This window comes from Cyanistes caeruleus, chromosome Z, assembly GCF_971803275.1.
Source record: "Cyanistes caeruleus chromosome Z, bCyaCae1.hap1.1, whole genome shotgun sequence".
Lineage (NCBI taxonomy): Eukaryota > Metazoa > Chordata > Aves > Passeriformes > Paridae > Cyanistes > Cyanistes caeruleus.
The window spans coordinates 14,582,294-14,609,535 of NC_141732.1; the positions used below are offsets into that span (position 1 = coordinate 14,582,294).

General features: G+C 43.5%; 1 protein-coding gene across 3 annotated transcripts in view; it reads left to right on the forward strand.

Annotated features, from left to right (window-relative positions):
- Nucleotides 1-4,795: 4,795 nt before the first annotated feature.
- GRIN3A (glutamate ionotropic receptor NMDA type subunit 3A) overlaps nt 4,796-27,242 on the forward strand; it is a 67,480-nt gene continuing 45,033 nt past the window's right edge. The window contains exons 1-2 of one of the 3 annotated variants that reach the window (XM_086868717.1): nt 4,796-4,922; nt 5,658-5,810. In XM_086868717.1, coding sequence (XP_086724843.1) covers nt 5,727-5,810 — 84 coding nt within the window. In that variant the 5' untranslated portion in view covers nt 4,796-4,922; nt 5,658-5,726. Of the gene's footprint in view, nt 4,923-5,102; nt 5,811-27,242 lie in introns of those variants that run through there. The other 2 variants (XM_086868716.1, XM_086868715.1) reach the window with 2 other exon arrangements.

A 27,242-nucleotide genomic window follows, 5' to 3' on the forward strand; every position in this document is an offset into this window, starting at 1 on the left:
AGAGCAGAGTAACCAGTCATCTGTCTCCATCTGTTTTTTTGGGTCTTCCTCCTACCCAGGTGAAATTTCTACCCTCCTGATATGCCACCCAAACTTAACCTCCTCCCCCCTCTTACAAACAGCAGGATCAAGGTGGACAGTTGAGTCATACAGTCATTGTATGTGTTAGCACATGCCTAATTAAGCTTATTAGCATGTCCTCGGAAGTGAACTTCAAAAATACAGGCAAAACTTTTTGGCTGTGCTGTCCTTCAAATTTTCAGTCACATGACCTTGTTCCTCACATCTTATCTTCACAGAACCTCCCCTCACAGTCATCTCAGCTGTTGTCAGCCATGCAGATCTCCATCTGCAAAGATAACACAGAATGAACACAGCATATGCTGCACACAATAAGCCTTGGCCCTTCCCTGACTCCTTCAGGGATCACCATCCATCACACAGTAACTCTGGAGCAGCCAGTGCACTGAAGATCCACCACAGCAAAGAGAAGGTTTTCAAACATAAACTCAACATCCTTAAAGCAGTTTTAAGTATCTGGAAGTGTTTGCAAATTCATTTTTTTCTGACTGGTAAAAGACTCTAGAGGACAGAAAGCAAGGGACATCCAGATGACTATATTTTTTTCCCTTCAAGTGGCAATTCAAATCAAAAACATAGCATTTTGAAATTTTGGAAACAGCATTTAGAAAAATTGGAGCATCTAAATAGAAACAAAACAGTCGATTCCTAGTAAATGAAAGGATTAACTTTATCTGAACAGTTTATTTTTCTCTAAGTGTCATTTTCTAACCATGGTTATGAAAAGGGCTGGGGGGGACTCGTTCCAGGCTGACCCAAAATAAGTCTCTCACCCACTCCAAGGCTAAAGAGACAGTGTGAGGCATCCTGCATCTCAGCTCCTGACTTGGGCCTTTTAGAAGGCATGAGCAACTTAAAAAAGGGGCAGATGTACATGAATTTAATAATATCATACTTTGCAAGGCCTTGGGTTTTTTTCAGCAATGGGAGCAGAACAACACAGAGCTGGACAGAAGGACTGTGATAACCAATTTCCAAACAAGCCCAGTTGCTCAGAGGAAACAAGCCTTGTAGAAGGTCACTGTGATACACACAGGACAAATATTCTGCGGCCCAGAAACTAAACCAACCCTACTTCAAAGAAATGACAGTGAGCCAAGCAAGCGGAAAGAGCAGCAAGAGAAATACGAGTGGTGATTTAAACCACATTTCCCTGCTGTATTTTTCATTGCTGAAGGGCTTTTGCCAGCTCTAACTGTGATGCTCAGACACCGATCAAGGATGGATAACTTGTGTGGCTACACTTCGCCAGCAATCAGTGCCACCAGCACTGCTCTGCTGCTGGTGGTTACGCAGGGTGACAACCAGCTCAGAGGAGGTGCATCCACTTGCCTGGGTCTGCCTGGTCTTGTTTCAGTTGGATAACTATCACAAAAAAAGAGCAGAATGGACATTCCTATGGCAGCAACCACTGTGAGAAAGGGAGAAGGAGGGAGGACTGTTGAAGGCAGACAGCCCTTAGCATGAAGCTGAAAAAAGTCAACAACCCCATCAAAAATTATATTCTGTATTTTATTCAGCCCTGCAAGAGGGACTGCAGTATTTCTAAAAAGCAAGCTGCAACTGATAGCAGTCTCCAAGTACTTTTAGACTACAATAATTGTGCTCTTTTGCACATGCATATTTATGAAAAAAACCCAGAAAAATTAATGACACAACTTTCCAAATATATAAACTTTGGTGGTATTTATATCCTTTCTTAAGGAACTTTCTGGCAATATTCCAGCCTCTCACAGAGCAGTACTTAAGGACTACTTAATGTCTTCTTAAAAGCAAAGCCTGTGTTCACGCATTTTGTTATATCATGGATATTGCAGAGAACTTTATTAACAGAAATATTTGAGCAAAGAGTAAAAATAAACACAAATTTCAGAGAAGAGAAATTCATAATTTATTTATTGCTATAAATAATCAAGCTGAAAAGATACTTTCAAGATGTAGAGCCATTTGAGTCAAAAGTATTACAAATGAAAGTTTGACCATTCTGTACAGTTCAGGTTTCTAACAGTGACCACTTGCTATGACTTGCTCAAAACTGAGTTCAGAGCAGGAATTCCTTACAGCCATAATTCTCAGAGCAGCACTGATGACAAAAAATATCACATTGCAATCTGGTCATAAATTATCCACAAATGAAAAACAAACAAGAAAACAAAAACCCCAGTAAAACAAAACAAAACCAAACATAAACAAATTAAAAACTCAGGAAAATCACAAGCAAACAAGGAAAAAAAAAAAAGTAGATATTGAATTATTTCACTTTATTAATTGATTTCCAGTGTAATTTTCAGAGCTCTTTCAAGAATAAGGTTAATTATGTTTCCTGAAGCACTTGCTTTTTTAAATTAGTGTCTCCTGTGCCCAAAAGCCAGAAAAATATTTGCTTCTATAATGAAGCTTTAAATGAATGACAATTTAGGGCTGTGTGTTAAGACACAGAAGAGTCACCATTTCTTATAGAAATAATTCCTACATGAAAACTAGCAATTATCAAACCACAGAGCGGAAAATTTATGTGCTTACCAGTTTTTTTTCCAAACCTGACAAAAAGGATGCAGATAAAGACAATACCTCTGTAGCTGTACAAATCTCAAGTGATCCCTTTCTCACTACCTGAAAGGTAACTCCTGTGGTTCAGCGAAAAAGTTGTCTCTGCACTGTGTGAGATTTACTACATCCAAAGCCACTTCTCCCAGCAGTAATTCCTTACTGCTAACAGAGCAGGCTTGGAACACCTGCGTTAACACAATCTACTCCTTCAAAGAAAGTGAGGAAAAGTGACAGGAAGGAGCCGGGCTGATCAGACAAGAAATAAAAATGTGATTACTAGACTAGAAAAAAAAAGGAAGAAGAAAAGAGGAAATAGGAAATTGTTGCTAAGTCTTAGATATACCGTTCGTGCTCATGCTACTCACCTGTACACACAGAAAATGGTGCGGCCTTGGCCTGCAGACCACCGCTCTGCCATCTGTAGTTTTCCATGATGGGAACCAATTTTGCAACCTTGTTCCAATTTAGAGCAGCATGAGAGAAACTCTAGGTTTGCAGGACACTGGGAAGGTAACAGCAGGCAGGAGAAAAGGACAGACAAGACAGAGAAACTGCAGCATGGCTGCCAAAGACCTGGGTAAGACCTTGCCTTGAAGACTTTGTACACCTCTGGTGACGTTCACACAGGAAGGATGAATTTAAATCAGAAAACACACAGTTCAGACCTTTTGGGAGGCACTGACCTCCTCTTTTATGCAGCATGATGGGAAGTGTTTATTTCTACGCAGATTATGTGCATAGCAATGGAAGAAAAAACAAGGGATGTAAGCAAAGTTTTTTTCAGCAAGGGTGATAAAACATTGTCAGAGGTCATCCAGAGATGCAGTGACTGCCCCATCCCTGGGAACAGTCAAGATCAGGATGAACAGGGCTTTGAGCAACCTGATTTACTTGAAGATGTTCCACTTAATGCCAGGAGGGTTGGAGTAAATGGCCTTTAAAGGTCCTTTAAAACCCCAGCCATTCTGTGATTCCATGATTTTCCTTTTTGTCATAAACATCTCTGAAGATAAACCTCAAAGAAAAGGGAAAGAAGGCTAACATTCAGAGTAGAGCTTAAGTTAAAAGTAAGGGTGAACAGCTGGATGAGTTACCAAAAGACTTCTAAACACTCTAGGAGTGCATGTGTCAAACTATCCTTCCATGCAGGAGAGCAGGACTCTGCACTGCACTCAGGACTCAGTCAAGGAGGGAAGGATGACAGGAGTCCCACTGGGCACAGAATACACCCAGGTGTACTCAAGCAGGCAGCCTCCACCTCTTGGCCGGGGAGACCCGTGAGATGATTCTCCCACGATAGCCAGCGTGGCTGCAGAGATTCTGAGATTTCCTCTGAGATTCTGGCTATCCACCAAATAACGTGGAGCGTGTCAATGCCCTAATCATATTATTAGAGTCTCAGACCGGGCTCAACACAGCTCCGACAGCTCAGGTTTAAACCCAACTAGCAAACCTAAGATAAGGACGGGGATTTCCCCTGGTCCATCCAGACACGCACACAAATGCCCATCTCAGCTCTGCCCTGTTTTCCCTTACGGCTTTTAGAACAGAACACTCTTGTCCTGTTAGGCAGCGGCCCAGGCTTGAGGAATCAGGATCTCAGGTCCCACGTGTCGGAAAAGGGTTGCGTTTGAAGCAACACCGCATAGGAAGACATCGGGCTGCTTTCCACAACAAGCGGCAGCGGCAGACGCGACTTCCCGGCCATCCGATGAGCTACAGAAGCCCCACCTTCGGCTCGCAGCTCTCGGGACACGGAAAACTGTTCCGCTGCTCGGGCGCGGTGAGGAGGTGCCCCGGGGCAGCACCGGACGGAAGGCTCCGTCGGGGCTGTCCCGGGACGCTCCCCCGGCAGTGCAAAGGGGGGGTCCCCCCGAACCCCTGCCTCCCCTGGGCGGCCCGCGGGAGCGATTCCCGGGGCCCGGGGAGGAGCCGAGCGGGGCCGGCGCTGGCCGTCCCTCCCGGCGGGAGCGCAGCGCAGCCCAGCGACCGCCCGCAGCCGCACCGACAACTTTGCCCGGCTCCGGAGCCGGCGGGGAGCGCTCCGAGGGCTGCGAGGGGACGAGGAGAGGGGGCTGGCGCAGGCAGCCGGGCCGGGATTGCAGGGCGGAGACGCTGCGAGGCGGGGAGCGGAGCCGGGAGCGCGGAGCGGCGGCGGGGAGCGGGGCAGAGGCGCATCCGGCGGGCTGGGAGCAGGGAACGGAGCCGTGTAGAGCCCCGCCGGAGCCCGGGTTGCGGCGGAGCGGCCGGGCAGGGGCAGCCGGGCAGGGCAGCATCCCGCTCCTGGCTGGGTATCCGGGCGGAGCGAGTCCCGGGCGGGACGAGCAGCGGGGTCGCAGGGGCCGGTGCGGCCCCGGCCCCGCTGAACCGAGGGGGGCGGTCCGGGGGCTGAGCCTCCCCGCAGCCCCGGGGCGGGGGCGAGGCGGCGGCGGCGGCCCCATGGGCGGCGGAGGGGGCGTCTGCGCGGGGCTCGCCCACCGCGGCTGATGCCGCTGTCGCCTGCCCGCGGGGCGCTCGATGCGGGTGGCGGGAGCGGGGGAGGCGGCGGGGGGCTGCCGGCCATGTGCCGGCCTGGGGTGCGCGGGGTCCTGGGCCGGGCGTGCCTGCTGCTGCTGCCGCCCTGCGCCCTGGTGCTGGCGGCGGTGCCCGGCTCCGTGTCCCACCCGCAGCCCTGCCAGATCCTGCGGCGTATCGGGCACACGGTGCGAGTGGGGGCCACCCACCTGCAGCCGCGGGCCGCCCCCGCCGCCGCCGCCGCCTGGCTCGGAGAGGCTTGGGGCGGGCGCCCCGAGGAGCCGCGGGGCCGGCGGGGGGGCGGCGGCGGGGGACAGCGGCGGCCGCCCCCCTCGCCGCGAGACGCGCTGCTGCTGGCCGTGGCCAACCTGAACGGCGTGTCCGGGCTGCTGCCCTACAACCTGTCCCTGGAGGTGGTGATGGCGATCGAGGCGGGGCTGGGCGACCTGCCCCTCTTCCCCTTCTCTTCAGCTAGCGCCTCCTGGAGCAACGATCCCGTCTCCTTCCTGCAGAGTCTTTGCCACACCGTAGTGGTGCAGGGGGTCTCCGCCATCCTCGCCTTCCCGCAGAGCCGTGGGGAGATGCTGGAGCTGGACTTCATCTCGGCGGCGCTGCGCATCCCGGTGGTCAGCATCGTGCTGGGCGAGTTCCCCCGGCGGAGCCTGGTAAGGCGGCGGTGGCACAGGGAGGAAGGGCGGGCAGGGAAGCGCCCCGGGGGCGCTGCAGGGAAGGATCGGGGGACGGGCGTCGGAGCCGGGCAGGGGTCGCGGCGGGAGGACTCTGACCGAGGGAGAAGCGCTCGGACCCCGGGCCGCCGGCGTCGCTCTTCGGTCCCTCCCTCCTTCGGCATCCCGTTTCGCTTTAGCCCCGGAGTCGCTGGGGGCAAGCATCCTCTCTGTGCACAGGCAGAGAAGAGCTCGGCAGCACAAGCGAAGTTGTTAGTCCGAAGTCAGTCACTGCGATAAGCTGTAGAGCCAAGAGCAGAAGTGGGGTCCAGGACACGCTTTGCATGTCAAGAGAAGGTTGCTAATGGGGGGGAAAAAAAACCCCAAAAAACAAAACAAAAACAAAACAAAACAAAACAAAAAACACCCCGGCTTTCAGAGTGTTTGTTATTGGTCTTAATGCTGTGGTCTGTGTGTGGGCACTGCAGGTTGTTCATCAGGTGACACTTCTCAGGGAAGTTGTTCAATGTAACTTGACTTTGCATCGAGCTGAGCTAAAGACCCCAGATTTTCTGTAGTTGTTTCACTTGCAGTTCATACATTGACACTAGATTAGATTTTTGCTAATTCGAGTTTCCTAACTCCTCCTAAAGTAGTGGAAATTGCAGCCGATCCTGTTTGTTTGAATGTGTAGCTAAAATAGCAGAAACTGAATTCTTTGTGTTTGACAAAAGTCTTAGGCACACGTAGAAGTAGCATCAGGAGCTAAACTTTCTATCATACAAAGGTGGCAACTTAGTGTTACACACTCTGGAGAAAGGAAATAGGTCCAGTACTTTGAAATCATGTGTTTGATGCCAGAAATCATATTCAAGTGAAAGTGCTAGAAGAAAATGCTCTATTCTGTAAAGTCTGTGCAAGGGAAGTAATAAGTAAAATGGTACAAGCTGCCTTTTAAGTACAGGATAAATATTATATAAAAAGAGGTAGCTCAACTTTGCTCTCAAAATGTAATTAGAGAAAATATTGCCAGTTGAATTTGCTTTGCAAAACCAAATATAGGCAACAGCCTGGATCTCATTTCTGCGGGCTTGGGGTTTTTTTCAGTTTTTGTGTGTTTGAATTGTGACAGAAGAGGTAGGAGAAGTCTGAGTTAGGTAGCTCCTAGTCTGTAACTGAAGAGATGACTGCTGTATGCTGGTCTGAATGACAGCATGGTTTGGGTCAGAAGGGACCTTAAAGATGATCTCATTACACCCCCTGCCATGGGCAGGGACACCTTCCACCAGACCAGGTTGCTCCAAGCCTCATCCAGCCTTGAGCACCTCCAGGGATGGGGCAGCCACAGCCTCTCTGGGCAACCTGTGCCAGGGCTTCCTCATCCTCACAGTCAAGGATTTCTTCCCAATATCCCATTTAACCCTGCCCTCTGGTATTTTGAAGCTGCTGCCCCTCCTCCTGTCACTCCTTGTCAAACTGTCCTCTCCTTTGTTGCTCATTTGTAGCACCTTTAATTCAGCTAGGCTTCTCTACCTCAGCAAAACCAGTGTAACTCAGGTTTCTCTAGATTTAAGCAGAAGCTCAGGGGTAATCAGTGCTGCTGAATTCAGTTATTGGTGGTACCAGTAGCATCTGAGTTTGCTGTTACATCTACCAGCCTTGCAGCTGCAGTCACAATGATGCTGGAGTCAGCAGCCAAAGCTCCCCGAGGGCCAAATCCTGAACCCAGGATTTGCTCTGACTCTTAGCATTATTTTATCTTCCATCTCAGACAGGTGTCTAAGTTCAGCCAAAGCTGCCTGAGTTCACAAGATGTGTTCAACACATGCAGCACAGTGTTAGATTTCATTGCTGCTTTCCACAGACTTCAAAGCTCCTGTTTAACTTTCAAATTGTTCTCAGCAGGGAGTCCAGTGGATCAGCCTGTCCAAATCAGGACTTAAGTCAGACTTTAACTGGCATTGTCTTCAGTGACAGTGAAACCAATGCCTGGCACTGCACCTGTGCTGAACAGACTCTGTTTTTCCTTCAGATTGTGCTAAAAAAATTCCTTTTCAAGGACCTGTGGTTTTAAAAAACAACTCAGTCTTAATCCAAGGCCAGCAGGTGTTGGTCTTTCAGTATTGTCTTGGAGGGTCTGACATCTTTCTGAGCACTATTTTTTTCATGCTTTCACTAAATACATACCATTTTTAGGCTAACACTGGAAGCAGTGCTTCAGCAGCCTTGCCTTGAATACTTCCTAGAGTTACAGGATCTCCCAGAGCGTATTGGACCCAGGAGTCCCTGGACTTGTTGGCCTCAGCAGTCTCTCTTGCAGGCAGGGATTTTGTGTTGCTCACAGTCCCATTCCAGCACTGACATGAAATGAACACACCACAGACCTGTCTCTATAGACCTGGAGCTGCAGACTGGCCTCTTCTACTGACTGGCCAGGAAGCAGTTGTAAATGACATCATTGTAGACAAGACAGATTTTGCTGATAGGCCCAGGGTGCAGATTTCTAAACAAAAGAAGACTGATTTCTTACCCTGCTTCTGAATAGGCACACCTGGGGCCACCCCTCCTACTGATGCTTGTACAGAGCATCTTCCCTCCCACAGAACCACTGCAGCATGCCCTTGGGAGTACCTGCAGGTACAAACAAAATTTGTTTGCCCTTGGAGAGCATTTTGCATTGTGTGCATGTGAAGACAGTGGCAAACATAACAAACCCAGTATTCACTAAATGGTGTGTCATACTGCTTCTCCTCAGCATTCAAATCTTTTATCAGGGTGGTCTTAAGGTAGTAATGTTTAGTAAAGTCTCATTTTCCACACTACAGCAGGACAGGAACACATATACGCCATGTCTTGTACTGCTGCTGAATGTTATTGTCATTTCTTCATGCAGAAATTTGTAACAGGCAAATGTTCACTGTAATTGAAAAACATGTTGAGCTTGAAGCAAATCTTCTCTAACATGCCAAAAAGCAATGCTTAAAATGAAAGAGAAGGTAAAGATCCAGAAATTAAATATACCTCAGTAATACTGCCTGTTGTCTCTGTAGTATTTGATGATAGTAATATTTCAGATGTGTAACATGAGAGGAAATCCACAGCATCGCAGATGGGCAGCTACAGTCAGGTAAGATACCTAGACTGTGTTTTCAAAAGTTTTGTGGTTGTTGAAGCATATTTAAAAATCTATTTCTCATTAAATTTTACCATGCTGAAGATAACAAAAAAAAAAAAAAGAGAGTAAACAGTCTTTCTCCATGACATGACAAGACAACAGCCATCACAAGATGTGGTACTACACTTGTTCTCCCACAGGCAACGGGTTATTCTGGAGGTGCAGGAGTGTGTTGGTTTCAAGGGAGGTCACACAGAGTAAAGTGTGACACACTTTTTTCATTTTATATCTGTGATTTAACTGTTAATATACACTAACAGTAAATCCAAGTGCTGTTGTAACCCAACAAAACGCTGTTTACTTTTCCCACTTCACTGTCATTTCAGTAGATTTTCACACTCGGTAAGCAAAAGTAACAATTTAAAACCATCATTCAGCAAGGAGAAAAAAACACTGGATTTCTTCACTACTAACACAAATGCAAATTGCAATGAAGCTTTGACAGCTCATTATTTTGGAGACAGCGGCTCACAAGCACTGATGCCACTGAGGCAAGGCTTGTCACCTTGTGTATATTTGTATCAAGAAAAGCACTTTATTTTTTGATTCCAGGATTGTCAACATCATTAATAATTTTCCCATGGGATGGAACAGGGAACATGAACCATACATAAATAGAGTTGATGATGTTCTAGTAGTACAGCTCAGAGCTGAGAGCCTGGGAAGAATAGCCTGTAATATCTATTTTGTTGGTGATAGTATCAGAAACACAGAGGAGGTCATGTTTGCAGCAGTGCTGTCTGAATTTAAAGGAGTATTTTTAGTGGGTTTCAGATAAATCAAGGACCTCTGATGTCTGTTAACATGAAAAGGAATCTTCTCAGAACAGCTAAACTGAATAAAGTAAATGCAAATCATCAGTCCCTGGCAGTCTGTGCTTTAACTGGTTTCTTGAGAAACTGAAACTGCAGTGCTACTGATTGTTGCTATGACTTCAGAAGGGGTCAAAAGAATAAGTAAACCAAATCAGAGTTCCAGGTTAAACTGAATTTTCCAGTGAAATAGCGAGTTTAGCCTCAGAACACATGCTGTAAAAAGAAACGGCCTATAAACATTTAATTTTTTCATTTTTTTTTTTAATGGAATTAAGCTTTTTTTTATTATTCTTTAACAGCTTCCTGATTTATAGCTGTATATATCAGACCACCCTGGGTGAGGAATTACAGGTCTTTTTGGAAACAGAAAGGAATACCACTGTGAATACAGTGTCCTCAGAAGTCATACTGAGCTGCAAGACACAGACCAGCTTCTGTCCAGCTAAATGCCCAGAGACACTTTGTTCTTTCCTCCTTGGAGCCAGAATTTCATTTTTGCAGAAAAATGGTTTTGATTGGCTGGGGAAAAAAGTTTCAGTAACTTCATTTTCCAGGGAGAGAGTGCAGCACACACGTATGGCTGCAGGGTTGGGTCATTCAAATTGTCACTGCTAATCTGTCTTAGTCCAGATATTGGAAGCTTGTACTAAATTCTGTGTAGATGAGGAATATGTGTTCAGTCTTTCTCTGTGGCCAGCAAGCCTCCTCACCTCACACTGAGTAAATAATGTGATGGCAGTTGCCTTTTGTGTATTTCAGGAGGGTTTATGAGAGGGGCCTTGAGAGGAATCAAGGACAGAAATTGAGACGATGTGCAAACAAATGCCCAGTTGCTTCTCTTTCAGCCAGAGACCTCAGTGATATTTCCTCTGTCAAAAATCTTTGCATGGAACAAAGAAAGTGGAAAAAAAGCCCAAAGTAGTCTCTTTATTTGAGTTAGAAAGTTTTAAGAGGATCCAGTTAATCACAGCTGCAGAAAATCCTTTTTCAGAATGCAGAAAAGTGGTGAGAATGTTTTCACTTCAGTTCTCTCTTCTGGTTCCTTAATTTTGAAGTCGCTTGGAGATGGAAAGAGCCAGAAGTCTGTTGGGATAGCACTCATTCAGAGATGGCCAGTAGCAAGATATTCTCATTCCTCGTGTAATGCTGATCCTTTGATGCAGAAAAGCTGAGTTAACATCAAATTCAGTATCATACATGATGTTTATTTTGGGTTTGGCTCTTTTTTTCTATTCTGGGTGCTCACACTACAATGTCTTCCTCGCTGCTAGGTCTTTTATAATGTATTGCACAAACTCTTGTCAGTGATGACTGATTAAAATATGACAGTGTTAAATCATTGATTATTACTTTGCTGAAGAACAGGCATTATCAGAAGAAACATCAAAGAATACTTGGCTTAATCCACTAAGTAAAAATTATAATTTTGCCTAGAACAGACAAATTTAAAGACAACCTGCTGTCAGATTCCATATGAGTACATAAGTTACTGTACTGAACAGATTGTTAACAAAGAAAAGTAAGTTGGAGTATTCAATATAAATTCCCCCAAGAATTTGTCCATGAAAGCAAGTTGAAATAGACATATAGAAGCTAGAAATCAGCAAAGGATCTTGTGATGTATTATTCTATTGATTTCTTGTGATTAAATTCAAAGACTACTTACAAAAGTTCTCATTTAGCATATATTTAATAAATGATTTGCTATTTAAATCCATGAAATATTGAAAACACTGAATGGGTGTAATGTTAGGACTTTAGGCTGTGCTGCATCCAGTTACAGTTTTAAGCCCTCAAATAAAGTGTTTATATTGTGTTCTATTATTTCCTTCTCTGATTTCCAATTAATTTTTAAATGTGAAAGACAACCAGAATAACATGGCTAGAATTTATGTATTTATTGTAATCAGCAGAAAACTGGAAAAAGCAGTTTCTTTTAAAAACCTAAATTTGCTTTCCAACAAAGTCTCAGACTATAAATCCATGTTTCTGTACGTCTTACTGAAGGACTTCTAAGGAGTGGAAAAGTTGTCTTCTCAGTTTGATGGAATGAGAGAATGCATCAGATCTCACTGCAATACAAATAGCTGTGCATTGCAGAGTTTGTTTTGAAGAGCTGAAAGCATCCAGAGAAAAAAGGAGGAAGAAAACAAGAAAAGGAAGCAAGAAAACTGGAAGCATCACATGTCAGTGACACAGGGGGAGAGAAGGAGAAAATAAGCTGAACTGAGAAGAGAAATAAGAGGTGCCCTTCCCTACCTTTGCTTTTAGTGGTACTAGCAGCATAAAACAAGGGAACTGAATTTTGTAGTAAAGCACTGGACAAAGAGCTGGGATCACCAAGCACAGAGAAGAATGGCTTGCCCAAATCAGGGTTGAATCCACAGAGCTGTCTTGATCACTGGCTAAGAATAGTTACTTCCATTGAGTAATGCTTACCCAAAAAAGCATTTTGCCACCCCCAATATGCATTGTCTTCCCTGTAGAGTTCTCAGGAAACTGATTAGACCATCTAGGAAGCAGTGATATGAGCAGGGATTATGTCAAAGGTAGATAATGGTTTATTGCTGTTGCCAGAGGGTCTTGTAAAGGGTGTGAGGTCTTGGTGTAGTTGGGTGTGATTAATGGAAGCATTTTTTCAAACTTCATGCTGAGAATTAGGGTCAGAGTCCTTTGTGATGCTGTGGGACCCAGGGTCAGACATTTTCTGGTTAGGATTTCAGAGCACCAGGTTACTGGGATGCATGCAGCATCATACCAGTAGGTACCCAGAAGGGATTTCCTAATAAATGGGAGCAGGTTCAGGCACAGGAACATTAGGATTGAAACTTTGGACAGTGGTGAGTGTTCTTTACTTCTTGTCTAGCCCTGAAAGACTCCTCATTTTCCCCAAAACCCTGTCAGTCAGCCAAATTGGTTCTCACCACCACAAGGAAAGGATGTGCAGATGGTGGAAGTAGCAGGAGAACTGGGAGAAGGATTTAAGCTTGAGTAGGCAGCACTGATAGATGATTCATTTATTAAGGGAGTCACATTCAAGCAAAGCTGCTTGTTGAAGGGGCTCCTCATCAGTGTGACTCAGAAGTTCACAGACTGGCCCAAGTGCTTTGCAGCTGTCACAGCAAGCTGATAACATTGCTCTTGGGAATTATGGACAACTCCATGAACAACTGAGACAAGCATATCACACCTATTGTAACATTACATGCTGCCCTTGTGGGGCATTGCAATGAAATTTTTGTGTGCAGCTGGTGTTGAGACTTGGGTTTGGCTGCAGAGTTCAAGAGCATCTCTCCATTCAGGCCTGTTGTTCAGCCCTCAAACCTGAGCTCTGTGTGTCATTTCTCTGCAGTGCAGGTCCATGCAGCCACTGGTGAGCATCTTGCATCCCTGGAGCACAGGAATATCCTGCTGGTACAGGCAGAAAGCAGGTGCCACCCCCATGCCAGGCAGTCACCCCTGTGCCTCTGTGAGCTCTGAGTGCCTTGTCAGTGAGTGGGGAGATGATGTTGAGCCTCTGGGATGCTCCCTGCTGCAGGAATGGTGAGCAGGGAGAGCCCTCAGAAGCTGATGGGAAGGTTTCCAGTTCGCAGCACTTCGGAAAGTTCTGGTGTGCGGTGTTAGTGCTGGATAATTAACTTGTATCTGAAATGTTTTGGCCTGGGTGGCTGCAGGCTGCAGATGGGGGGTGAAGGTGGGCACAGGTGCATCCTCAGCTGACACTGAGCCACAGCAAATGGGGAAATTACTGTGATCATTTAATTCTTATTATTATACAGGAAAAATCAAATGTTGGGGAGCTCAGAAGAAGCAACCACAATTTTTTCCTCTTCTTTCTATGGTATTTTTATTACTCTTTCTTCACCTGCTTTCATCTGTGATGATAGTTTCCAAAGCCTGTTTTACAACGTGGAAAGTATTTGAAGTGGATTATAAAAATCTATGAATGTGCTGCATAGGCATATTTTAAACTCTTAGTATTTCCCTGAAGGCATGCTATCCCACTTCCAGCTTCTTTAAGACTGTGAAGGAAATGATTGCCCATGCCATTCATATGACATTTTACAAGACTTTCTAACTTGAGACAGAGTTAAAAGACAAGACAGGTCCTCAAGCATCAACTGAGATTTTAAAAATGAAGTTTTGCATTTGTTGCAAAGAAAGAGCTATTAGAGATAGCAAATAATAACCGGAAAGAGCAGCTGAATTACGCACCAGCTTCTCTCAATGATGCTACTGATAAAGCAGTTGCATTACACTCAATTTAATAGCGTACTCACTCAAACTGGCTTGAAAAGATCTTTTTATTTTGCAAATCAGATGAAAAGTCAGTATCATTGAGTTCACAGTTCGATAATTTTCTGGTGCTATTTTAGGTGAAAGCATAATTATTTATCACTTTCTGAGTGTGTTAGGCTCAATCATATGTAACTGCTTTCTGTAAGACAGCAGTTGTTTTTAAGACTTTTATGTACTCAATATTAAGTATCAAAAATGGGAAAAACAGATCTGACGTTTACCTGGAGCTGCCCTCCTTTGAGAGTGTACTGAAAGCATTTTAGCTGTGATTTACATTGTTTTATTGTGCTTATACCATAGAGCTAATTTTACCCCTACCTTGAAAGGGCAACAAGATGAAGGGCTAATGTGCCCGGGTTTCTTCTGCTTAAATTTTTGTGTGTTAGGTGGTAAACTACAGAGTTCCAAGGCAAAAAAAAGATACCCACTGACAGCATTGAGGCAAACACAAGGTAAATAGTTGCAGCAGAAAGCATTGGTATTTTTTGTTTAAGCATCAAGGCCTGAAAATTTCAGATGTCTCATCTTCTGTCCCTGGAAGTGTTGAAAGCCAGGTCAGATGGAGCTCTGAGCAGCTTTGTCTGGTGGAAGGTGTCCCTGCCCATGGCGGAGTGTTGAAATGGAATGGTCTTCAAGGTCACTCCCCACCCAGATCATTCTGTGATTCCATGATCTTTGAAAGTGTCTGCTGCAGAGCTCATAACCAGGGAAATGGTAAAACATGGCACAAGTGTTTCTTCCTCAGAGATAATGGGGAGAAAAAAAACACCTATTAATCACCTCTGTAAAAGTTCCTATCACAATGTTTCAGTATAGAAATATCCTGTATAGGCTGGTATGGTTGACAATATTCCTGTGGAGTCTTATTAGGAATCTTGCATCAGCAGTCAACACAGGGAAGCCAAAATTATGATTATTCAGTCATCCTTATGATCATCTTTTTATACACATGAATTATTTACATAATACAGGGTGCTTACAAGCTTGTTAATTAAAACCTCCTTTTTCACTTCAGTTATACCCCTAAGATTTCTTCAGAGCATGTCATCCTTCTAATGTCTTTTATTTCATGTTCATTAAAGCTGTATTTTTTTTAATGTTTCCTTCCGTTGTCTAAATTGAAAATCCCTTAGTGTGTGGAATACTCTTGGGAAAGAATTTCTTCACACTGAGAGTTTGTTTTAAGAGAGAGGGATGAGTGGTGGGTCTGTTTTGGATATTGATGCCCAGAATCCCCAGGATTATTTTTTCAGATGCTCTATCTACTCTTCCATTTTCAGTGTGGCATGCTCATTTCATCCTTTTTTTATCCTGCCCACTGTCTTTGTTCTGAGGTCCTGTCTTCCACTGTAGGATAATACAGATCCTGAGCTTACAGAGTCTATAAACTGCAGAAAAAGACTTCAAGGTTCTATTGTGATACAAATGATCAGCAACATAAATTGCTCATCACTCACTGTTCATCTGCACTGAAGAGCACCAAAAATAAGGCACTTATTTATAAATAGCTCAGCCTGCTGGATTCCAGTGAAACACAGTTTTGTATCTTCCCACCATTTTGACAGTGCATATAAATATGTAACATGCAGTTATGTGGAAGTGAGCTGTGCCACGATGTCCTCCTGGGGTGTTCACAACCCTTACAGGATTTTAAGTGGCAAATTTAGACCCATGGTGGGATGCAGCAGTGCCACATGATTAGCAGAAGAAAGAAGCTCTGTTTGACAGGGAATGGGAGCTTGTTGACCAGCTCATACTGCCCCTGTATTTCTCCCCAGAACTGTACTTTAAGAGGAAAATGAAGTGAGAACTCACAGTGAATAATACATCTGATAATCACAGACATTTCTTTTCTCTGCCTCAAAACCACCTTTAATTTCTGGAACAAGCCAAAACAAAGGAATGGTAGCATCCCAGAGCCTTCCAAAATATCTATGGGAGTACTTGCTTTTATTTCACTGGCTTTGAGGAAAGACCAGTTTGAGATATGGTTTTGGTTGTTTAACTAAGCCCATGATATTTTTTTCTTTCCCCCCCAGTCCAATAAACATAGGAATTGGAGATATACATGGAGTCTGGAACTTGCAAATATTCTAAGTGTTTGGTTTTGGTATGCATTTTCTATGAGCATTTGTCCTAGTGTAATTTGATTACTGAAGCGTTCATGAAAAGAGGAGAATGTTCATGTTGAGGAGAGCAAGAACAGCTGAGGCAAATCTTTTCAGTTGTATGAGTGCCTGCATGCTGTTTCTGATGCAATTGACATCATTAAATAGAAAAAAAAAACAAAACACCAAAACAAAAGTATTCAGACTTCATTTAAGTGTGGTATTGTTTTGTTTTGAATGAGGAACTAGTCCAACAGGATCTGTGGTTTGTTGCTGTGATACTAAAAATATATTCATTGCAAACCTCAGACTTCTGTCAGCTCTAACCTTTAATTTTACCTGAATTTAGCGTATTTTCACCAGGGAGTTTCCACTTTGCCTAAAAACCCATAGAAAGCTATTCACTTACTACGATCAAGAATAATTCAGACAATTAATCTTTTTGTGAATCCATATTATGCCAGTACTATGAGAGCAAATGCATGTCATCCAAGAGTCATACAAATTATTACAATTTTACTGGAGAATAATAAGCAGAAAAATGGCATATTATTGTCAGTAAGAGCAGGAGAAATGAGTCTGAAGTCTGACCCTTGAACAGGGGACTCAAATGGGAAAGTCAGTCCTCTTCAATACAGTTAAAACCAAGGAAAATACACTGGGCTTAGTACTAGAATAGCTGTTGGTCTACCAGTCCAGGCATGAAGAAGTCCAGATGTATTTCTGTTCTTTGTCAGAAGTCTCCTCTGGAAGATTTAAGTTGCCAGGGGATGTCAGACTTACCCATGACATATTGCCTGTCTCTAAACAGTGACTGCCCAGTGTGACAATGACGTGCCTGCCACTGAAAACATGTGGTGCTGTGTCATTCTTTAACAGAAGATCCTGATTTCTGTGAGTCTCCCTTTGTTGCTTTTATTCTCACTGCTGCTGACCATTTCACTCCAGTTTGCCAGGTACCTCGAGGAGCAGTTCTGGGGCATCAAAGCTTTATTGCAACAAAATTCAATTCAGCTTATAGTTTTTCACCTTCTTTAGTTCTATCCCAGGTCACTGAAGTCTGTGGAACTACAATTCTGTACATTGCTGTAATAACTGCAATACATTCCCCATCCCTGGAAGTGTTCAAGGGCAGGCTGGATGGAGCTCATAGCAAACTGATCTACTTGATGGTGCCCCTGCCCTTGGCAGCAGGGTAAGTTGGGGTTTTCCAACCCAAACCATTCTAGTATTCTGTATCTTAGACTGACCAAGACTTGCGCATGAAAACTGAAATATGGAAGGAAATAAAATCCTGATACCCCTCTGTGGGTCTTCAGGGAATACACTTTCTTTTTGTGGCTGTTTTTGCTGGAGGTTCTCTCTCACTGAAGCAGTACCATTTCCTTCAGAGAGAAGTATAGCAGTTTGCATGCTCTTGCCAAACTCTTGGGAGCAGTGATCTGTCATCCCTTCCTCTCAGGTTGTCTGGGGGAATTACATACTCCTCTGCAACACTCCCCCTTGTTCGGAGCGTTAAAAAGAATTGCAGTGCCAGAAATAAAAGCGTATTCCTTGTCCCCATGCTTTGGTTCACCAGACTCTGCAGAGTCATCGTGGATTATTTGCATGAGGATGGAGAGACGCAAACATCTTGCAGAGATTAGTGAGACATGATGCTCCCGTATTTTGTCAAAGGCACTTATCCATGTTAAACTCTCAGGGTGAGCCTCATTTTTGCTGGTTCTTACCCTCTCCTTCAGGAGGATACAATCACCCACTCAAGGAGCAGAAATAGTGCATGACTAACTATGTCAGGGAACAAATGATTAATACTAAATAGTTTGTGCAAGCTGTTTGCAAACAATCCACGTGCCGACAATTACGCTGGAGCAATTCTGTGAATACCTAACTCAGTGTGTTTTGCATAACTCAAGACTGGCTCCCAGATCATTAAATTCATAACTTTTGTCTCGTTTGCTAAATTCATGAATGTCATTATGTCTTCTAGTCTGTAGAACTAATAGTGTTAAGATTTGACGGTGTTAATTAGTCTTGGTAACACCGGAATGGCAAACCTGTCGGAAGGATGGTGGCTCTGATGACTGAGGAGCTGTTTAAGAGGAGTCACAGCTGCTGTGTTTTTAGAGTTTCTAAGTCGCTTGCAAGTTAACTTAAAAGTTTTAAAGTGCTGAGTAGGGCAGGTTACACAGGCGGGTCCATTAATACATCTGATGCTCTCAGATTCTGAGTGATGCAAATAAAAGATGCTGTTTGCCCCAGCCGCACCCAGAAGACCCACAAATCCAACCACTGGCTGCCCCAGTGCATCAAAACACTGTTAAGAGTTCACTTCTGAGAGCTGAGAGCCTTTTTGTCAGCTGGAAAAGCTCCTTAGCTGACTTCAGGGTCAAAAAGCTGACCTGTAGAGAGTGCAGCATCTGTAGGCATCATCCCATGGATCAGGGTGGGGGAGAGCTGAGCCATGAGGAAGAAAGACCTTATACATCTGTAGGAAGCTCAAGCACAGGCTAGAGTTTATTGATTCATTTGGTTCATAATGTTTGGGAGCCTTTTGACTCATAGAAATGTGCAGCCCAAGCAGATGCTAAAGCTCTTAATAGATTAACTGGATGCCCAGTGTGCTTGGGTAATTGGTGCTGTGCAATGAGTGTAGTGGCTTTTCAGTTGTCACAGAGTTTTTCAAACACTACATAATTCTAAGGAGGAGGTACACTAATTTTTAAGGGAGATTATAAGATATTATTTTATGATACAAGGATATGGAGGTAGTGGAAATTTAATGGAATTGCATCAGAGAAGAAATAACCAGTATCAAAACTAGATTTTGTGGGCCTTTTTCATAATTTCCATGCTGCAAGGCATTCTTCCCATCACTAACATCCAGGCTATTAAATTGTTGTTGTTACTTTCATTATTTTCTCATAAACAAGGCCTACCCCTTTCAACCTTCCACAACAGTATTTTTTCCTTTCCCCTCAAGCAATGTAATCAGCACTAGTAAGTTTTTACATAAATAGGTAGCATCAAGAACTTTGTTTACAAAGAAGTCCAATTGGTATTTAATTATGTCTCAACATTTTGTTCACCTCCTGACTATCTTTTTCCTACGAGTGTATTGATCTTCCCTACTATGAAAGATCTTGCCTGGTAAGAGCAGTATGCTGACTTGTTTATGGATGGACACATTGCTTAAAGCCTCAGTCACCACTGCTCCACTGAATCTAAACATGATTTAAAGGAGGGATTAATATGTATGATTCATATTTCATTGTGACTTAAAATTTTGTGCAGTCACTTCATTCTTGGTCCAAAAGACTATGACAGGTGCAGAATTAAACCATACTTGTAGCAGTAGTTGTGCAAGTGTTTGTGTGTAGTGGGAAGGTCAAGGTGTTTTGTATTTTCAGGCATTTAGATGAGCCCAGAAGATTGAGTCACAAATAGGAGCTGTAAATGTTCACTTGATGATCTTGCATATTATGAATCCAACAGTGAGACAGAGACGGGTGACGATTTTTGACACATTCTCCCAAACCTCCCCATAATACTGGTAGTAGAGCACTGAGGTACCCACTATAGCAAGGACTTGTTTCATGGCTGTATCCAGGACTCTTTTGGAATACAGTGGACAATTAGTAACTTGCTTATCCCTTAAAACTAATGAGGAAACCACTTTACCAAAATGTCTATAGACATGGGGTCCTGATGAGGGGATTTTCAGTGGGATATTAGAAGGATATACCAGTGCACCAGAGCAGTGTAATGGTGCAAATACCCAAATCATTTAACAATGCTTGAAATAAATGGCTGTCACTTCCCATAATTTTTATATATTGGGGCAGTTGTGTCTAGCACAACAAAGAAGTGGAGATTTGGGCCTTAGGTTCTGCATCTGAGAAAGGCTTGATATATTACTTAATCCCTTTTTTTCCCCCCCCTTTTTCCCTCTGATCCATGCCTGTGCAAAAGGCTATGAAGTATTTATCTTGCTGTAAGCCTTAGGATGGGTGAGAAGCCTGGTGGTGATGTGTCCTCCTGGCGCACTGTGGAGGGGGCTATCCCCATTTCACAGCAGGAGTTGCCATCACTGAGATGAGGCAGGAATCTCAAACTTGCTCAGCTTCTATTTTCAACAGCCAGCCAGTTCCCCTCCTCCTCCTCTTCCTCCTCCTCCTCTGTGTGCCTGGTAATGGGCTCTGTGCACTCATACACTTTTGTGGGTTGCTGCTGTAATGCTTCATTGGAAACTTGAACGCTTCTGCCTTTGGGGGCGGGGGGTGGGTGCTTCCTCTTCACAGGATCTTGCCTGATTTTGTGGTTGGCGCACTCAGAAAAAGCAATTTCAAAACATGGCCATGGAACTTCTACGCAGTAGCTCATCTTTCACGTTTTTGTTTGTTTGTTTGTTAATGACAATATTTTAACTCAGTATTGGGAATTAAAAGTAGGGAGCAGTGGTAAAGGCATTTGCAGTAGGTACAAGGCTTTGGTGCATTTTCAAAAGTTCAGATTCCTGTCTTGTCTTGGGAGGTAGTAAGCCTGCAGCTGAGAACCTTACAAACATCATAGCTCCCAGTTTATTTGGGTTTGCCCCTGCTGAGGAAGGGAGCATCACTGCCTGATTAGTGAAAGGTACCCAGCGAGCTGAGGATGCTCGTGCAGGATGAGACCCTCTGACCCTGCCCAGTATTTTGGGTTTCAGCTGAGCAGCAAGAGACATTTCAAGTCCACTCAGGACAGCACATTCCAGTGGCCCATCCTCTTTGTCAGCTGCCTGCATCCCATCACTTGCAGACTGTATTTGTTTTTAAAAGAGATGTTTGATTTTTTTTTTTTTTCCCTGCTTGTCCCCTGCCCTGAGAGCAAATTTTAACTCTTTTTTTCTAATTTCCCATCTTTCTAATTAAATCCTTGGTGTATTAAATAAGGAACCTCAAGTGAAGCTGTTTAAATTCTAATCCTGGTTTTAAGCCAAGCCACGTACACCCAAGAATTCACCTTAGAGTCATGTTTTTAATGCCTAGCCTCAGAAAGATGAACTACTAACTTAATCTACCCTGGCCTCATTTAATGGAGTTAAGAGATCAGGCTTTGCAAGCTTAATTCTCAGCTTTCTTTCATACAAAAAAATCAATATAGAACAAAATGCCCTTGTAGCTAAAATTAATCCTGTGAAATATGCCTGGAGCAAGGCCCAGCAGAAGAGGATGCGATGATGAGCTGGTGCTGGCTTTCTGACGAATGGGAGATGGGTCAGCATTAATTTCCCCTGCTGTATATTGCCATATACAGCTATCATTTCAGGGCTGCCCTGTGGATCACTGCATGAGTATTTCTTCAACAGGCAGAAGAAGAAGTAGACTTCTTTTTGGGGACAGAGCTGCTGAGGGAATGGGGAATGCAAATGTTCAGGAAGGGTTGAAAATACTTTCAAGCCATGCTGTAATTGCACTGGTAAGTGAAGACGGTGCTCCATCAGATTTTATTCCTTGCTGCAGGTATTAATGGTGAATATAATCTAATTGGATTAAATGCTGTGTGCATACATCTCAGAGAGGGCAATAGCTGCTTTTGTAAAATGGGATCAGACTCCTTTTACCAACACAGCATGAATCAGCCTTCTCCCCACCCTCTCTCTTATTCTACATTTCCTTCCAGAATTAATTTCTTCTTGTTCAGTCACTGTTTCGCTTGTGCCAAAAAAGTCATACAGAAGGAATACTCACAGCCTGTTGTGCCTCTGTAAAAGCAGCATTTTCCAGCAATATGCTGCAGCATGTCCATCTTACTGATGGGAAGGTGGAAGCTGCTGAAATAAGGCAAAGATGGGAGTGTTGATTCAAGAGCCCTTTATGCTGAGGAGCCTGGCAGGGATGGTGTGCCAAGGAGCCCAGTGTGGAGCAGTGCTTGGCAATGTGCATCATAATTACAGCCCTGGCTGCCAAGTTCCCTATCAGCTCTTGTGCTGTGTTAGCAGCGGTCCTCAAGAGCAAGGCATTGGAGCAAATATTGCACTCAATTAATGTGAGCTTTAGAAACCCTTTCTATGTGCAAAGCCAGGAATTCATTGTTAGCCTAATTGAGGTCTTAGCACTGTTAGCAAAGTGATACTGTTGGTCCCAGTGATGCAGGGGAATTATGGAAGTGCCACAGCTCATAATCAGTAACAATGCAGTTCAAAATGTTGTAGTCATATATCTCTGTAATCATCCTCTGGCTTCCCAGATCTTTAGAGACAGAGCATATGTGCCTGTTTCGCAGGGCTGGGGTTGTGACTGGCAAGTAATCTGTGTTCCAGGATTTCTCAAGGCAGGAGCATTATATTGATTTTGGGAGTTTCTCCCAAGTTTGGTCTCTTCTATGTATTCATTAATGCTGCCTGCATGCCTAGTATATTTATTTGCCCATTCCCCATTTGTTTGCAGTCGCACCTTGTGACCACATCCGTGGTATGTGGTACATTTATTACACTCGGGGTAGCTGTCCTTTGTTCTTTGTAAATCCTGTTTTACTCAGCTCATGAGGCTGTAATCTCCTAGTGGCCAGTATCTGACCGCTGGTGAGTGGTGATTTTTTGCCCTGGCACCTCTTGGTGCCATTCTGTCCTGGCAGTGTTGTTTTTTGCAGTAAACCTTGTGATTTCACTTCTGAGGATCTTCAATATAACCCTGTTTGGTTGGTTTTTTTCATCAGCCTTCAAACTCTTATTTCTCAATAGTCCAACTCACATTTTATTCCTGCAGCCTGATCACACCTATATCTTTGATCTGGGGTTGTTGGTAATCACTCTAAAAGGCTAATGAGAGTTCTTCCGTTAGCTGATGCACACACAGAGTGTCCCTGTATCTGCTTTAATAGTTCTCTTCAAATTTAACCAGCAGCACTGGTGTCTTACCAAATTTCTTTACAACAATAGAGTCTTCCTCTATCACACCTCAGATGTGAGGAGCAAGGAGACAAATTTCAGAGAGCCCAAAGTACTTGTAGTATCTGTTTCAACGTCCTGCTGCTGTTTCAGCTCTGCTGCTATGAGAAGTTAGATTTCTTGAACCAAAAACTGGGGGGAAAAAAGCCCCACCCCTGTGCATTGCCTGAATAACACGTGGGAAAACTAAAGACTGCCTGCTTCAGAACTCTTCTGAAATGGATCCCTTTGGACTGATAGTCAGGATGTGCAATGCACCAGTGCTTGTGAGGTGCTTCTCTACAGAAAAGCACTCAGACATCCCTAGACAGTCTGCTGAAGGCCTTTGCTTTAGTAGAATGCTCTTTCTTCTTAAAGGGAGGATTAAATTCTGCTAAACAAAATTATCCAGGCCCGTAGTGACAATCAGAAGAAATCCCAAAGATGCTCTTAGTGGAACAGCCACTGTGTTTTGTGTTCTTTACAGGTATGGGAAGACTTGTTCTGGGGCAGCTCCTTCTGGCAAGTCCCCACCCACTTCAGTTGTCCATTCTGACCTCCACACACAGCAGCTCCTGGCAGCTTTTGCTCAAATGTTTGTAAGGACATTTTGGACACTGATGACAATCCTGTGGCACCTGGGTGTGAGCACCACAGACACAGACCAAGCCACCACTCCCTCCCATCCAAATTTTACAGAAATATCATGGAGAATTAGCACAGCTCTCCTGGTCTATTTGCACAAGTGGCCATGGGCCCTTTTTTAAACTATAAAGGCAAATTTTAGGGAAGGGATAACTATTCATTTTCTTGGTTTGGTATGAAATGTTCTTTATTGAATTTTGAATGTTGGGTTTTTATTTTCTTGCTGGAGCAAAGAACACCTTGAAGTTTTTGAAGTCATATTACTTAGGATAATTCTTAAGTGGCTATTCAGATAAACAGTGGACCCTACTTTCCAAGAGCAGCTGAAAGTTCATATTTTACATTGTCTCTTTGACCTTGTAGAGAGCTGTACATATTCAGATTAGTTTGTAGTATTTTTGTGTAGCATTAGAGAAAGTGACCTCAAGTAATGTCTGTCTAGTCTAACAAAATAAGTAATTTTCAAACTAAGTCAAGATTTAAATTAAGCTAACTCCTGTATGGTGATTTTTAAAATCAGCAGTCAGTGCATTTTTAGGATTTGCATGTAAGCATTGCCTGGATGGATGCCAGGCTTCTTTGCTGCCAGAATCAGGATTGCTCTGGCTAGTCTAAGAAAGCTTTTATTTCCAAGCTTTTAAACCCAAAAGAATAGTCTTTAGTGTGGGGACCAAACCAATTTGAAATTATGGTCTTGGTCAAACAAGGGTGTATAAGGAGACAGGCGGACAAGACAAGGAAAAAAGGAATTTTTGGCATCATCTTACTGGTTTTTGGTCCAAAGCAGGTCTGGGATTTTCTTCCCCAGAGAACCAGAAGTCTGCATAGCAGAAGCAGCAAAGTGGTGCGGGCAAAGCAGGTTTTTTGCTGCAGCTGGAGCACAGTTCCCCTCTGGGCTGGGCAGGGACTGGGATGTGGCGCAGTGGGGACACGTTGACAGCTGATCAGGAGAGGGGGGCCGGACTTCCCACAGTAGGTCAGCTGCCAGCACAAACCCCTTGAAGGAGTGCCATTTCAGCAGAGGCACCAGACATTGGAAAGATAAAATAGCATTTCGTAGCACCTTTTCTTGTCGCATGAAGTGAGGAAGTGCCATAGACTTTAAGGAACTGGACTTTTAGCCCAAATTTTCTGATTTCAACCATGGAAAAAACAGTCTTCCCTGTTTTTGAATCTGTGGCATCAGCTTGCTCAGAGCTGTTGTTGAGCTGTGCGTCCCCACAGTGGCACTGCAAGCCAGGAGGGCTTTTTTCCTTCAGTGGAACTTTCTCTGATGTAATTACATGGTCTGTTTTCTCTTCTGTGTTTCTTATAAAAAATGTATATACTTGTACACACACACATAGAGAGATAGAGAGATAGAGAGATAGATAGATAGATAGATAGATAGATAGATAGATAGATAGATGATAGATAGATAGATAGATAGATAGATAGATAGATAGATAGATAGATAGATAGATAGATGATAGATGTAAGCACTGCCTTTGCTCTCAAGAGTCAGAGGGGAATAATACTTTCTGTGTGTTGTTTATTTTTTCACAGTTAGCAAAACAATGTTCACGTCTATGCTTTTAACTCTGCTAATGAAGCTATTGTAATGTCAAATAAAATGTCACCATGACTATGCCTAATTAGCATTACAATTTTGGATGAATGGATAAATGACCAGATCCTTCAGGGTGCAAGTCAGCCCAGCTCCAGGCACTTGTGCTTGCAAGATTTACAAGGATGGGTCTGCAAACTGATAAAATGGAGACCTGGAAAATACTGCATTAATGAAATGCAAACCATCTTTCAGCTGCTAAATGAACCTGCTCTCTCAGGTGTCACAGGCAATGGGAAAAACCTGTAAAAGCCACTCTGGTTGGGATACAAAAAGCAAATCAGTAGTTACAGTGTCTGCTGATGGGCAGGAGAAGAGACACATCAGACCGTGTAAAGCTTAATATAACATGAATGGCTTGGTCCAGAGCCCACTGAAAGTTAGTGGAAAGACTGTCAGCATCTGATCCAAAGGCAATTAGTCAGAAATTAAAGATTCGATGCCTGTTCTTTACCGAGTAAACAGTGAATTCAGGTGCTCATGGCTGGTTTATAAAAGAGCTGGTGATGTTCAATAAAAAATAAAACACTAGTAGACATAGATCTTTCTGCTAATGGCACTATGTAAACACATAGAGAGTAAAAATAGATAACAATTAGCACTATTCAAATAAGGCTTAATTGTCTGTTTGTGTAGTTTGGAGAAAAACCAATGCAGATCACCAGTCTTCAATGGCAGCCTAAAGTCAAATTTAAAGACATTTGAACTGAATTTCCATGTGAGCTTTGTCATTTAAACTGAAATAGTCAAACTCTACTAATTTCAAAGGCAGGTAAAGAAGGAGTTTGCCCTAGAACTTTAATAAGGGTGATGAAATACACAGATGAAATATCATAAATCTCTGTTCCATGATTACTAAAATGTTGTACACATCAAAATTATAATTTCAGTTGTCAGAAGCCTTCACTATGAAATTACACTTTCTCAGCAATTACTACTGAGTGATTTAATAAATAATTTGTATAAGTTGTTCATTAAAAAGCAGTAAGTGTTGACTTTAAAGAGAGACAAATCAACAAAAAATCTGTAAAAGCATTAAGAACACTGTAATATCAAAGGCTCCCTACTGAAATATGGCTTCTGTGTGTTTTTCTTCAACTGCAACCTACATACAAATGGCAAATAAACTTTTCAAAATATAATTAGGAAGGCATTAAATCCAAACATTTCCTTGTTTGGAAGCATTCCCTTCCCTGAGTCCCAGTACCAAGGAAACATTGATTACATTTCCTTCCCAACACCTACAGCGGTGTTCTCATGCTGTGCGGAGACAATTAGCTGAAACTTAAACAGAAGTAATGCCTGGTGACTAAATTTTATGTATGCCATTGTACCAGAAAGATTCTGAAGACAGGTGTGTAGTCCAGTACTCCTTAAAAGAGAAAAGAGACTCTGCTGTTTTTTCAGGGCTGAATGTTTATCCTTCAAGCACCTTAGGAGGGAATTTAGAAGTTAATAAATCACAGTGATGATAAGTGCTTGTGTCAGTGCATCTGTGGGCTCCTGAAGGTGACGTCTGAAGCACAGATAGTCTCAGTCCGAGGACTACTTCCACATGCAGGCTCAGTCCAAGACAGGTTATCCCAAATAACACCTCTGTTGAGGGAGGAGAAGTGTCTCACCCATAATCCTGTGAGTGTGGTTCTGTAGGAGAGTCCAGCCCTGCACCTGAGAACTCCCAGCCAGGTGGAAACTGCCTTCACCTGCATTGCTGGCTAAGATTACATCCATTTCTCTGGCCCTGAGGCAGTTTCAGGTTCGCTGGACCATGTGAGCCTGGGGAGCCCAGGATAATGCCCATTGATCCTCGGGTGTGGACATTCATCAGTTCAAAGTGTTCTAATACAGGAAGAATGGTTTTGTAGAAGAACAGAAGC